The sequence below is a fragment of the Cuculus canorus genome, chromosome 3, assembly GCF_017976375.1.
Source record: "Cuculus canorus isolate bCucCan1 chromosome 3, bCucCan1.pri, whole genome shotgun sequence".
Taxonomy (NCBI): domain Eukaryota; kingdom Metazoa; phylum Chordata; class Aves; order Cuculiformes; family Cuculidae; genus Cuculus; species Cuculus canorus.
Genome location: NC_071403.1, coordinates 68,594,480 through 68,609,087, shown reverse-complemented (window position 1 = coordinate 68,609,087; position 14,608 = coordinate 68,594,480). Strand labels below are relative to the sequence as shown.

The following is a 14,608-nucleotide window of genomic DNA, read 5'->3' as shown; positions in this document are numbered from 1 at the left end:
CCAGCCCAAGAAGAAGGGCTGTCTCTTGCCCAGGCGGAGGGGCTGCCGCTGCCCACCCAGCCCAGCCCGAGGAGAGAGGCTGCTCCCCACCTAGGGCTGAGGGGCTGCCCCTTGCCCCCCTACCCCGTTCCAAACTACGGGGCTGCCCCTTGCCTATCCCAGCCCGACAAAAGGGGCTGTCCCTTGCCCAGACTGAGGGGCTGCCTCCCTACCCCGTTCCAAACCGAGGGGCTGCCCCTGCCCACCCATCCCAGCCCGAGAAAAGGGGCTGCCCCTTGCCCCGCTATCCTGTTTCAAACTGAGGAGCTGCCCCTTGGCCATCCCAGCCCACGAAGAGGAGGCTGTCCCTTGCCCAGACTAAGGGGCTGTCCCCCTACCCTGTTCCAAACTGAGGAGCTGCCCCCCTACCCCGTTCCAAAGTGAGGAGCTGCCCCTGCTCCCCCTACCCCGTTCCAAACTGAGGGGCTGCCCTTACCCATCAGAGCCCACGAAGAGGGGCTGCCCCTTGTCCAGGCGGAAGAGCTGCTCCTTGCCCCCCTACCCTGCTCCAAACTGAAGGGCTGCCCCTTGCCCACCCTAGCCTGCGAAGAGGGGCTGCCCCCCTACCCCGTTCCAAACTGAGGGGCGGCCCTTTGCCCACCCCTCCCTCCCGTTCCAGGCGGAGGCACTGCCCCTGCCCTCCCGTGTCCCCGCTCACCCTCTCCGCCCCGCGGTGCTGGGGTCCCCCCGCTCACCTCCGGGTGCCGGCGGCGCCCCCGCCTCTCCTCGCGCCGCCGGGTCCCCCCGCCCGCCGCCGCCCCAGCGCGGGGGGAGCCGAACGCGGGCGCAGCGGGACGAGAACAATAAGGGGGGGGAAGGGGGAAGACACGAGATGCGCCGAGCCCCCCAGCCCCGCTCTGCTCCTGCCGCTCCCTCCTCCTACTCGCTCTGGGTGGGTTTTTTTCCCTCCCTTGGCTCAATCACACCAGACTGACTGTCTTTGTCTGCCTGACAAGCGCCATGTTGATATCAACATCCGAGCTCCCACCTGCTGCCGCTATGAGACCCTGGGACTTGTAGTTCTCCCCTCCCTAGGGTGAAGGGGCGAGCCTCTGCGTGGGGACTACAACTCCCAGCGTGCCTCGCGAGGGCAGCACGCCGGCGCAGCGTCAGGCGGAGAGCGGGGCGGACTCCAACTCCCGGCATGCCTCGGGGTGGAGGGGCGGTTTCATCCATGACGTCATCGCGGGGGGGACGCGCGGCTGGACTACAAGTCCCGTGATGCCCCGCGGTGAGGGGTTTGGAGGCGGGGCAGGAAGGATTCGTCCCGGTAAATAGAGCCGGAGAAGCATGAAGCTGGTGAGTGGCTGTGGGGCTGGGAGAGCGGCTGGTGGGTCCAGGGGGAAGGGGGCAGAGGGTCAGCCTACTGAGGCAAGGGGGAGCCCGGGCAGGTGGCTTCCCCCGCTGGTTTCGCGTTGGGCGGTGCTGGAGGCAGCCCAGGGCACGTGCGGCCCCAGCGGGGCCCTCTGGGGATGTTAATAAATCATAGAATCATGGAATGGTTTGGGCTGGGAGGGACCTTAAAGCCCATCCAGTTCCAAACCCCTGCCATGGGCACGGACGCTTCCCGCTGAATTACATTGCTCAAAGCCTCATCCAACCTTGCCTTGAACACCTCCAGGGATGGGGCAGCCACCACTTCTCTGGGCAACCTGGGCCAGGGCCTCACCACCCTCACAGGAAAACATTTCTTCCTAAGGTCTCATCTCAATCTCCCCTCTTTCAGCTTCAAACCGTTTCCCCTCATCCTGTCCCTACACTCCCTGATCAAGAGGCCCTCCCCAGCTTTCCTGGAGCCCCTTTCAGTACTGGAAGCTGCTGTATCTCACTATTCATAATGAAATAATTTTCTGTCTGCATTACAGTGTCAATACAGGTGGCTGCTGATAGGGAAATCAGTCTAGAATAGCTTTGTCCGGGTTGCAGAATGCTTTTGACAAATACTTTGGTCCTGATGTTCCAGTCTTCAAGAAGGAAGGTTGTCAGAAAATGCAGTGTCTGTAAGACTGGTGCTCTAGGTCTCCTTGGTCTCCTCCTTAGATGTCTGTTTTTCAACTCTTCCATTTTCTCAGAGACCTTGGATTCAGCAACTACTTTAATTTCCAGGAGGAATTTCCCTGTTTCACGTAATGTGCTTGCAATTATTTGGAGATGAAAACCAAAGCAGCTTCAGGTATTTCAACATATCTAATGCACCATAAGTGTAAGATCGTCTCTTACTTTTGTGACGGAGCAGCTTGTCCTGAGGGCATCATGGATTCTGGGCTTCTTTGGGGACTTCCAGTGAATCCCTGTCTGAGGTGCAGCTGTAAAGAGTTAATTCAGTAGGCAGGTGTCCGAAAAGCTTGATCCTGTATAATTTTAACATATGCAGTTAAGTCTCTGTGCATGGATGAATTCCACCAGTGGGACAAATTGTGCAAAGCTAAGCATTTCTGGATGTGATTATAAAGGCCAACATAACGCAGAGGGGGATGAAAAATAGGAAGTCTTTAAGTGAAGACCATAGTGGAAATGCAAATTTCTTCATTACGCCTAGAGACTTGCGTAGGCGTGAAGAGTGGGACGGGGTTTGTGGAGGGGGGAAATACAAGCTGTCTGAAATTTGTATTGTAACATTTTTAGACCTGTGTATAAGTCTGGGGACTGGGGAATCACAAGACCGGATTCTTAATCTTATGTTTGTCTGGAGATGTATCTGAATTTTGGGATTGGAGGGAAGGAGCTGGATCATAGAATCAGAGAATGCTTTGGGTTGGAAGGGACCTTAAAGGCAATCCAGTTCCAATCCCCTGCCAGGGACACCTTCGACTGGATTAGGTTACTCAAAGCCCCATCCAACCTGGCCTTGAACACCTCCAGGAATGGGGCAGCCACCACTTCTCTGGGCAACCTGGGCCAGGGCCTCACCACCCTCATCTATTTGGGTTGAATTAGGAAGATCAAGATAGAGGTGTACCTGATTCAGAGTCCAGTGAAGATGTTAGACTCACATAAATTGGAATGTGCTCCCATTGCTAATTCCCTCCTAGAATTTAAGCTAGTGTTTGGTATTAATACTGCAGTATTTGTTGGCTTCAGTTGGAATTCAAAGCACCGCCTTTAACCTGCAAAATCGTGAATAGCTGATACCATGAGACATCATCTCTTTTCTCTGTCACGTTGCCATCCATGAGCTCACTAGAGTCACTCTGGGCTGGCAAGCACTCAGCAGGAACCAGATGTCTGCTGAGAGCCTGCCTCTTCCAGAGCCTCAGGACCTGGTATTAGCCCCTCATCTTCATCTCTGTGCCCAGCTCTGTCAAACTTTCATCCCATTTACAAAGCCCGCCAATGAAGCTGTCAAATTTACGTCGTCTCTATGTTTTTGTAACTTTTTCACATTGCTGTTTTTTAATTAGGAGGTGAGCTGCCCTGGCTTTATCTGTGAGGGAATCAAGATGGAAGCAAACAAAAGTTAGAACAAAATGGACTTGCATTTTAGTCTGGTCAGGAATATTTGTGATAATATTGGTGATAGATGGGATTTCAAGATCTGTTTTAAACATAACAAGTATGAACTGCCCTCAGTTTGTGCTGGGGGAGGTTAGATTGGATATTAGGAAAAATTTGTTCCTAAGAGTGGTGAAACCCTGGCAGAGGCTGTGCAGGGCAGCAGTGGAGTCCCCATATGGGGACTATGTCCTGGGGACATAGTTTAGTCGGCACGGTGGGGTTGGGCTGGTGGTTGGGCTGGATGAGCTCAGAGGTCTTTTCCAACCTTTATGATTCTATGATTCCATCAAATGATCCTGCTTATGGTATGTCTAGTATATAGCGCAGACACCCTGATTCTTGTACTCCTAATCTAAAATTCTAACAGGTACAGGCCCAGAAGTTTCCGCAGTTCAAATAACTGCATAGCGTATATGAATTGCTTTTATATTTTTTAGTCACTTTACTTGAATCTGGTAGAAAGAGTCCATTGACTCCCAGGAATTTACTGCAGCGTGACAACCACAGATATAGATTATTTTAGATGCTTTTAAAGAAGAAAAAAGGAAGATTTTTCCAGTCAGCCCATAGATGCCAGGGTCACGATCCTACTCATGATTTTTAAAAAAGCAAGAAAGTGTTTTGCTGATAAAAGTGGTGATAGTTCATTGCCTTTTAAAATTACCAGTATTTTAAAAACTACAAAAATACTTTAGATCTTATTTTTTTCCTTCATTTCTTTCTCTTTATTTGCATTTAAAGCTTCAATTGTCAAAGTTCTGGCCTGACAAGAACTTAATTTCAAAGATGTATTTTACATTTGTGAATAAAACAACTGAATTCATAGAAACACAGAATGGTTTGGGTTGGAAGGGACCTTAAAACCCATCCAAAAGTTCCAAACACACAGCCGTGGGCAGGGACACCTCCCAGTGGATCAGGCTGCCCAAGACCCCATCCAACCTGGCCTTGAACACCTCCAGGGATGGGGCAGCGACCAGTTCTCCAGGCAACCTGGGCCAGGGCCTCCCCACCCTTAGTGTGAAGAATTTCTTCCTAATGTCTAGTCTAAATCTTCCTCTTTCCAACTTAAAGCCATTCCCCCTCATCCTGTCACTACAGGTCCTTATAAAAAGCCCCTCTCCAGCTTTCCTGGAGCCCCTTTCAGTACTGGGAGGCTGCCCTAAGGTCTTCCTGGAGCCTTCTCCAGGCTGAATAACCCCAGCTCTCTCAGCCTGTCCTCATAACAGAAGTGCTCCATATCTCTGATAATCTTCATGACCTTCTCTGGACCTGTTCCAGCAGTTCCATATCCTTTTAATGTTGAGGACTTCAGAACTGGTTGCAGGGCTTCAGGTGAGGTCTCACCAGAGCTGAGCAGAGGGGCAGAATCCCCTCCCTGGCCCTGCTGGTCCCACTGCTTTGGATCCAGCACAGGATACGTTTGGCTTTCTGGACTGTGAGCACCCGTTGCTGGCTCATGTCGAGCTTCTCATCCACCAGCACCCTCAAGTCCTTCTGTGTAGGACTGCTCTCAATCCATATTCTTCACCCAGCCTATATTGAAACTGCGGATTGCCCTGACCTGGGTGTCCTTACTCACTTCTCACCAGCTTGGCTTACTTAGTTGGCTTACTTACTCACTTCCCAGGTGTTCCCTACTCACTTCTCCAGCTTAACTTTTCATGCTTTTTTTTTAAACTGCTGATCACAAGCAAAAATTAATTATGCTCCTTAATAACCCAGGCTTTGTGAAATTAAAACAAAAGTCTTTGTGATATTTTTTAATTTAATATTTGGGCCTTAGTAGCTTGTTAATATTTAAATATAAAGGTAAACAGGATCTCTATGAATGTATGTAAACAGACTCCTTGGGAGTTGTTAATTTGGACAGTTGCAGTCGTGTGTTAACATATTGTAGGCAGAGGTAGGAAATGAAATTATTAATCTACCTTCTTTCCACTTTGTAGAGTGAAGTGTACAAACCAAGCATAAGGTAGAAATGGCTTTGAGAATGAGCGACTCTGTTTCCAGTGCAGTGCATGGCCAACCACTTGAGATTTTTCATCTTAATTGACCAAAATTTGAATTTAAAAGCTAGGGTTTGACTTGACCATTGCTGTGCTGTCAGATGCCCAGATTTCAGAGATGCAAAAACTTGTCTTCAAGATGGAAAATCTCCTGTTCTTGCAGTCCTCTAAGAACCATTGCATCCTTCCTCATGGAAGAGGAACCCTCAGGAGGAGATGGCCAAGCTCTATTCAGATATTTAAGTTTCTAATCCTGCATTTTAAAGCTAGCATTTTTATTCACTTCTGTTTCTTATTCAAAGCTTCAGCTGCTCCCATGCCTTGTTAAATGTTTGCCACTCTCCATGCAAGAGGTGACTGCATCTCAATGATGCTGAAGTGCCCCTGTCTATAACCTGCTTACTGGTTCATTAAGCTTGCAAAGCGTTTGGGATTTCTCAATACACAAACCTTTCCATTCAGGTTGTCCATTGTCCATAGGCTCCTGTTTCCTGTTTTCCTTTAGCAAGACAAAAAGCAAGTGAGAGCAGTGCCCCAGAGCTACTGCTGCAGAGTACAACCTCTGCTGCCTATCTGTGCCCAGCAGCCACAGAAGGTGGCTCTCCTCTGCACTTTTGAGACCTCACCTGGAGTATTGTGTTCAGTTCCAGGATCCTCAGCACTGGAAACACACAGGCACTTCCAGTAAGGTTGTTGCAATTCCCAGGGAAGATTTTACTTTGTTTTGGTTTTGACACCCTTTTCATCCTATTAGTAAATGCTTCTGGGATGCAGAGATGCTGGACGCTTAAGCCTGGAAAGTGTTGGTCTTTATATTCCTGATGGCTTGTTGGGCTGGGACTCAGCTTAGGGCTGAGTGACTCCCATTGGATTCTGTATGGTGTCTACACCATACAAAAAGCCAAACGTGTCCTGGGCTGCACTCATAGCAGTATGACCAGCAGGGCGAGGTAGGGGGTTCTTCCCCTCTACTCCACCCTCATGAGACCTCACATGGAGCCCTGCGTCCACTTCTGGAGTCCTCAGCACAGGAAGGACATGTGTCAGTTAGAGTGAGTCCAGAGGAGGCCATGGTGATGATCTGAGGGCTGGAGCACTTCCTGTGTGGGGATGGGCTGGGAGAGTTGAGCTTGTTCAGCCTGGAGAAGAGAAGGGTCTGGGGAGACCTTAAAGGAGCCTTCCAGTACTGAAAGGGGTTAGAGGAAAACTGGGGAGGGGCTCTTGAACAGGGAATGCAGGGATAGGACAAGGGGAAACAGGTTTAAGCTGTAGGAGGGGAGAATGAGGTGAGATCTTAGGGAAGGAAAGATTTCCTGTAAGAGTGGTGAGGCCCTGGCCCAGGTTGCCCAGAGAAGTGGTGGCTGCCCCATCCCTGGAGGTGTTGAAAGCCAGGTTGGATGGGGCTTGGAGCAATGTGGTCCAGTGGGAGGTGTCCCTGCCCATAGCTGGGGGGCTGGAACTGAATGGGCTTCAAGGTCTCTTCTAACCCCAATCATTCCATGATTCTATTTTATTATTCTAAGGTGTGGGGGGTTCTTTCAGGGATCCTTTCACTCCCTTTCCACCCCAAGTAATTTTCAGATTTGCCAGGCAAGTTCAGCCAAGTTTTGTCAGCAGGGCTGAATTTTAAAAAAAGTGATTTTCTGGGTTTTTTGTGAAAATGGGTGGTTGTTAAAAAAGAGATTGTCCACGTGTCCTGAAGTGGAGAGATTTCCACTATGCTATGTCATCCTCTCAACCCTTGTGATCAGAAAATCTTGTCTGAGGAAAATCTGCCCCTCACATGGGGAAATCTCAATAAGCATGCAATTAAGATGCAGAGTCATAGGAAATCACGTTTTCTGCTGGTGTGCGTGAAACTATGTGCTTAAAAGTAAATAAGAAAGGCAGTTTTCATGGGTACTGGTAAAGGTCAGGTGTAGCTCACCCTCATTTTCTTCTTTCAGTACTGCCTGTCAGGACATCCAACCTTACCATGCAACGTACTCAAGTTCAAATCTACCACCATCATGTTGGACTGTGGACTGGACATGACATCTACCCTCAATTTCCTCCCACTGCCCCTGGTTCAGAGGTACGTTCTGTGGCCTGCAAGCACTTAGCCTGTGTCGTCTTGGGTTACAGCGGGACTGTTCTCCGTGGAACAGTGTCTTGGAAGGAGAGAGGGGATGAGTACTGATGAACAGCATCATCCGATATCATAAATAGACTTTGTTCACTTAAAAATTCTCTTTATCAAAATAACGTCCTTTGGCTCAGTAGACGGAAGACATTTTATGGATTTATTGATTGGTTTTTCTAGATAATTTATTCTAAGCTTCAGTAAAGTATTGCTGCAACTGCTCAGCACAAGTGAGGTCACATATCTGTCATCTTTCTGGCTTCTTCATGCAAGATGAGATAAATGGGTAACTGAGATGGAGTGCCCAGAGCCCAGCAAGTACTGTTTAAGCACTGTCTTCTCAGGCCTTTCTTCAGAGCACGGACTAATGCAAAGAAACATAGCACTTAACAGTCCTCGTCAGTTGACTCGATGGTGTAATTGTTCCCTTTTAAAAATTAAATAAATAAAAGGGCAGGGCACAGGAATGGAACAGCAGTGAAACAGAGCCTGGAAGAGAATCCTGAGACCAAGACTCCCCTTTCTGTGCCCTAACTACAAAGTTGTATTTTCCCAGGTTTTTAGATGAGTTTGGATATTCAGTTAGGGTGGCTTATGAAAATGGCCTCAAGTTGCGCCAGGGTAGGTTCAGATTAGACACTGGCAAAAATTTCTTCACCAGAAGAATTCTGAAGCGCTGGCAGAGACTGTCCAGGGTAGCAGTTGAGTCCCCATCCCTGCAGGTGTTTAAAAGGTGGGTAGATGAGGTGCTCAGGGATCTGGTTTAGTACTGGACGGGTACAGTTAGACTTGATGATCTCAAAGGTCTTTTCCAACCAAGCAATTCTATGATTCCATGTCTTGCATAAATGGAAAAAATTACAGAGATGAGTTGTTGGAAAAGTGGGAACGAATAAGTCTCGGTGATGGAAGCAGTAGGAGTTAATCACCAAAGCCATTTAGTAACTTTGATCCATGAGGAAACACATTCTGGGTTAAGGGGAGGTTTGATTGAGACAGGCAGAATATGGTTGGGAAAGGGAGCTTCCTAAGTGACCTAATGAGGTCAAAGCAGTTGTCCAGCACTTCCTATGTTTTGTTATTTTTCGGAGAGGAAAGAATAGACAATGGATGCATTGTTCTGCAAGAATGTGGAGTTTGAGAGTTACTGTAGGGCAGGCAACAGATGCTGTAAGATGGATTGGTGTGGTAGTCGATTTCATAATGTAATTGCTAATTACAATATGTAGAGGCAGTAGTACAGTTTGAAGGAATCCAGACGATTTGGGAAATCCAGGTACAGAGAGAGTTGCCTTGCATTGGCTTCCTCTCACCCCACAAAGCTAAAGGAAATGGAAGAAGGAAAAAGTAGCAAAATTAGGTGATTGAACAAAGGCTTAAGAGATTCTCTGGAACTGCAGGCATCAGCGCTCCCCAAGGATACACCAGCTTTGTGTGCTGATAGCAGACCCTGGGAACGAACAGCCAAATTGCAGGTCACAACCTGGAATTCCCCAGGTACCTCCAGAATGTCTGCACTAAAGTGACTCAAACTCAATAAGAAAGGATGTCAGATTTGACCCCGGATGGCCCAGTGGAATCAGAGCAAACAGTTGGATTTAAATCCAATCAATCTTGTCGGCAGGGTGATTGAACGCCCCTTACAGCAAGGATTGTCCTAAGCGCATGGACTTGGGCAAGTAATTGATCTCTTCAGTACTCTAAAAAACAGATGTTCTGCAGGGGATTGTGGAAATGAGTTCGAAACTTGAGGAGGAATGTGGCGGCCACTGAAAGGTCCTTATCTCTCTATAGTGTTCATAGTTGTAACATTAAATATCAGATCTCTGATACCATGATACATAAATATCTCTGACATTCTGATACGTATTATCAAGGGTGATATATATTGGCCTGGGGATGGAGAGTTATCACCAGTTCCTAGGTGAGACAAGATTGACTGACTGCCTGAGGTCATGTGGGAAGCATGTAGCAGCACAGGAATTTGAACGCAGGTCTGTCAAATCACAGAGTGTCCTGAGTTGGAAGGGACCCACAACGATCCAAGTCCAACTCCTGTCCCTGCACGAGGCCACCCCAACATTCACACCCTCTGTCTGAGGGAGTTGTCCAAATGCTTCTGAAATATTGTCAGGCTTTGTGCCATGACTGCTGTCCTGGGGAGCTGTTCCAGTGCTCCACCACCCTTTGAACAAAGAACCTTTTCCTAGTATCCAACCTAACTCTTCCCTGGCACGTCTTCCTAATGTTCCTAGTTCCATTCTTAGGATCTTAGTTTATCACCAGCTGTATGTCCTCTCAGAACCAGAAGTGCTGCTTCTTGCAGCTAGGCTGAGAGGGACCCATATGAAACCTTAAGCAGAGAGGAGCTATGCTTCTCTCTGCTGTCTTTAAACTAGAGTACAAACCATGAACTGCTTAGGTTCTGCGAACGTCACTATGTGGTCTGCAAAGTTGCCCTACTTTTCACCTCTGTGGAGCATAAAGGTTTGGTATTACAGAAGATCTTTGCTATGCAGCAAAATCCTGTGTCGTACTTGGCATGGGACTCTCCTTAAGCAAACATTTTAGAGCCTGTGCTTTAATCGATAAGAGAGGAAAGTGCTGTAATGTTTGTGTCGTTAAAGGGACTGGACATTTTTTAGAGTTTTTTGCTCTTCAAAAAGCTCTTCCGAAGGTGTTTAAATTCCACCTTGTCCCTGAAATGGCAATCCTTGTTCTCACCAGCGCACGGAGCATGTGTGAAGTACCTGTGGCTGCCAAACACTTTATGCCAGTGTTTTCGTTGTACTTTAAAGGAGGCTTGTCAACTGGAATTTTCTCCCCTGTACCAAAGTCAAATGCAAAATGGTAAAACGAACATGTGGGAAGCTCTTAACCTTTCCTGTCTAGCCATGACACACTTGCTCGCGTTATTTATGGGACAGTTCTAGCTATTTTGGATTAATCAATCACTCTATTACAATGTCAAAACTATGTCGTCAGGAACTGTGTTACTTCTTGCCTTCAAGGTAAAGAGTCCTTTCTGTCCCGCATTGCTTATTCCATTTTCACCCCCACACAAGGCCTATCTGCTAATTTCACCTCTCTTGACAAGACTGTAAACTCTTTAGGGGATGCCAAGTTTAGTACAAGTCAACAGTTCTTTCATCAGGAATAATGCAGACCAGGCACCAGGCTAAATTAGGGGGAGCATAGCAAGGAAAGTTTATTCTGCTGTGCCTTTTGCTGGTGAAACCATAAATGGCTCCATGTTTGGATTTCCAATTGAAAAAGGATGCTGAGAAACTGGAGAGGGTGTTCTGGGGGCTCCAAGATGGGCAGGGTGCTGAGCCCATGACTTCATGGAGAGGTTGAGGGAGCTGGGCTTGGTTAGTCTGTCACAGAGGAGGGCAGATGAGGAGCAGCAGCCAGCTACATCTGCCTGAAAGGAGGTTACAAAGGCAACAGAGCCAAACTCTTCTTGAGAGGCAGTATAAGGGGCTAGTGCCCACAAATTGTGTCTTGGGAGGCTCAGATTGGATGTTAGCCTGCCAGTGATGAAGTTGTTCTCAGTACTTTCACCCGTCCCCAGAGAGGCTCTCGAATCTCTTGCTCCAGGGATTTGCAAGACAAAGGTGGACAAAGCCACAGCTAACCTGATCTCCTGCTGGCTTAGAGTTGTTGGACTGCAGATGTCCCTTCCAACCAAGGTTTTTGTCCTCTCATCCCTTCCCTATCAGAGTTGTTATGTATCAGAGTGGTGTGTTCTTTCAGTATCTCTGCACCAACTCAGCCCCCACTCAGTCTCCAAAATGCTACCCTTGAACTGTGCGTTCAAATATGTCAGTGGGGAGTGCGTTTAGCCACCTCATCTTTTCTTTTGTCAGACTTACTCTTTATCCTCAAAAGGGGGTTGCACTTCGCTGGCATAGCTTCTCAATGACACATCCTTCTGCTCTTACCTCTTACCTTCTGTCTTCACTCCTTGTGTCTTAGATTTCCCCTTTTTTCCTCCCTTGTGATTTTCTGGAGTGCCAGGTAGGAGTTGTTCCTTTGTACTGATGTTACTCTGAACACCGTATTCCTCTGAGCCCTTGAGTCACTTCCTGTTTTCAAGATATTAAATTTGAAAGCCCTTCTAGTGTATCAGCATGCCTATCTGTAAAGCTTGGTGCACAACACTTGCAGATTTCATTGCAATCATGTTCCCGAGTTCTCTCTCCAAACCTGAGCTTGCTGCAGGGCTTGGTTCCAGGCAGGTTCCATTCTCTTGTTTCCTCAACTTTTCCTTTTTTTTTTTTTTATTCTTTAGATACTCTTGAATTTAGGCAGACAGTGGATTTAGAGTTAAGTTGTAGGCTCACACAAAAATCAAATGTCACTGTGAGGTATGAGTAAGTCTCTCAGTTATGGTAGCAAGCAATGCTGCAGCAATTGCTCCTATAGACTCAGGATTAGGATGTCTACCTTGTAGTTTCTTTATTAGCATGTGAAATAATTAAAAAATGGACCCTGCCTTTGCTGGCTGGTACTAGACCTGCCAGCTTCAAACATACAGTTCACAGCAAAGCCTCCTCTCCTCTTTGTCCTTCCAACAGGTAAATGCACTCTACAGCTGTTGTGTGGGTCTTCAGGGTGAGACCTAAGCACGGAACAATGGTTTATGTGGATATAAAAGTGCAGCCTCTGGGTCTATAAATGACTTACCCCAGAGCACTGGTCTTTCCCTGCCATCGCTAATGGGAATATTTGTCTGTCATCTTCAGTCCCAGAGCAGTTTCACAGTGGTTTACTGTTGTTTCAGGCATAAAGTTGTCATGGTTTAGCCTCAGCCCGGCCAATTTTGGCAGCTAAAACTGAGCAGGTGGGCTCCCAATTCCCTTCCTTGCTCCTCCACCCCTTGGAAAAGAGGAGAGGGAAATAGGAGGAAAAAGACTTGTGGATTGGAAACTAAAACTATAGTTTTGATCAAAATAATAGTAATAATGATAATGACGAAAATAATGAGAAAGTAATAAAATACATACAAATATAAGAAATTGTGCCCCTGTCCGTCTATGACTGCACACCACCACAGATGCTGCAGAGCAGATGTAATGGAAAGGATCCAAGTCTAGGAGGGAGCTGGGCTCAGGGATTGGATGCAGGAACGCACAGATCTGGGATCGGGGGCAAACAGACAGACGAGGCCCTCACTGCGTGTTGGCCATCGAAGAAGACAGAGACCCTTGTGTTGTCTCAGTTTTATACAGAGTATGATGTATGTGGGATGGAATTCTCTGTTGGTCAGTTTTGGGTCACTTCTATCTGGCCCTCCTTGCAGGTGTGACCTTTTTTTCACCAGCTTGAAGATGGCCTTGGTTTCTATAGGAATAAGTTTAAGCAATGGCCTTTCTTCTTGCCAATGCCCTGTGTCTCTTCTAGAGAGAAACGCTGTCTGAAAAACATGCACTTAACTTGCAGAAAATGAAGTTACTTAGACTGAGCTGAAGTTAGAAAACTGATTCCACTTTAGCTCAGACCACAAGACTGCCCTGGAGCAGTTTTACAGTGCTTTTGTATTGTTTCAGGCATAGAGTTTGCTCCTACCCTAACTCCTTTTGTTTACACAGCCAGTTTCACCGCAGGACAACCTAAGCAGCATGGAGCCTTTTTGAAAGTCTCACTGTACATGACTAAAATCAAGCTCCCTGCATGCATCACCCTCATCTTCTTTTTACTTAGAAGTATCATAACGATGATTTGTAAAAGTCATTTCAGTGACTTTTACAACAATGAAACTGTCTGGCTGCTTTATTGAGAGTGTTCATTCCCAGAGACAGAAATGGGGGTCTCTTCTGTCTGACACCAAATAAAGGTCTATGCTTCACCACTGATAATACAATTCATATTGCAATCATTTTTTTCTCTTTTTGCAGCCCCAGGCTGTCCAAACTTCCCGGTTGGGTTTTGAAAGATGGAAGCACGTTTCTGGACAAGGTACTGTACTGCTAGTTCAAATTGTCTTGCCGTGGAAATAGGTACCTGACAGGTTAGGAGCTTGCGCTGCAGGAACAGTGCTCCCATGCTGACTCATCACAGAGTTTCTATGTGTACCCTTACTAGCCAGGATGTCCTTGTGGAGCAGAACGTTTTGAAACAAAATGCTAATAGCAGCTCTGAGGCTTTCAGTCTTCTGAGGTAGCCCAGCTTTTTAAAAAATCCCCTTAAAATGGAGAATTCATCAGCATGAATATTTTCTTATTTCATTGAGGTCCATAAATAATAGTGCATTGCCTTCTTAGAGTGCCTTTTATTCAACAGCCTCCCTTTTCTGACACTAAAGCTTCATAGCATGCTTACAAATGAGGTTGGTATCGTACCCTTTTTTTAGGCAGCAGAACTATGAGAAAGGGAATGCTTTGCCTGTGGGAGGCCTCTTCTAGAGGAAAAGAACATCTTTGGCCTCTGAAAGCAACATGTGTTCTGCTGCTGGACATAGCAGGGAGGATATTATCTTCAGCCTCCTGATTCTAAGACACACAACTTACTCAGCTACATGAGAGACACAGATTTTTTCTTTTTTCCTCCCTTTTCCTTATATTGGTTTTGTAGGCAGAATTTATCTGGGGCTTCAAGCAAAACTGGGCACTGCAGTGTCCAGCTTGATCTGCCGTAGGGGAACAATGAACGCAAAAATATGTCAGATGTTAGTCAAATAGACAGGTACATTTCAAATGTGCGCAGCAATAGGTATCAGTGGAGAAAATACTGTTTTAGTAGACTGTTCTCTGACTATGTGAACATTAAAGGCAAACAGTAATAATAGTTGCTTTGAGGGTGGGACAATAGGGACTTTGAGGTGGACAAAATTGATTCATCTGATTTTTCCAGGCAAGGGAAATGAAGATCATAGATTAAAGACCTGGTTTTCCTTCTCATTGGGGACAAAAGAAACTGTATAGGCAGTGTTTCTGTTAGT

General features: G+C 46.9%; 2 protein-coding genes across 21 annotated transcripts in view; one reads left to right on the top strand and one right to left on the bottom strand.

Moving 5' to 3' along the window:
• HMBOX1 (homeobox containing 1) overlaps window positions 1–1,014 on the bottom strand; it is a 145,289-nt gene extending 144,275 nt beyond the window's left edge. For all 18 annotated transcript variants that reach the window (XR_008449056.1, XR_008449057.1, XM_054061911.1 and 15 more), the window contains exon 1: window positions 735–1,014. The gene's annotated coding sequence lies outside the window, so the exon portion shown is untranslated. The remainder of the gene's footprint in view (window positions 1–734) is intronic.
• Window positions 1,015–1,239: 225 nt separating this feature from the next.
• Window positions 1,240–14,608, top strand: part of INTS9 (integrator complex subunit 9) — a 92,694-nt gene continuing 79,325 nt past the window's right edge. For all 3 annotated transcript variants that reach the window (XM_054063891.1, XM_009563774.2, XM_009563773.2), the window contains exons 1-3: window positions 1,240–1,338; window positions 7,490–7,617; window positions 13,566–13,626. In XM_054063891.1, coding sequence (XP_053919866.1) covers window positions 1,330–1,338; window positions 7,490–7,617; window positions 13,566–13,626 — 198 coding nt within the window. In that variant the 5' untranslated portion in view covers window positions 1,240–1,329. The remainder of the gene's footprint in view (window positions 1,339–7,489; window positions 7,618–13,565; window positions 13,627–14,608) is intronic.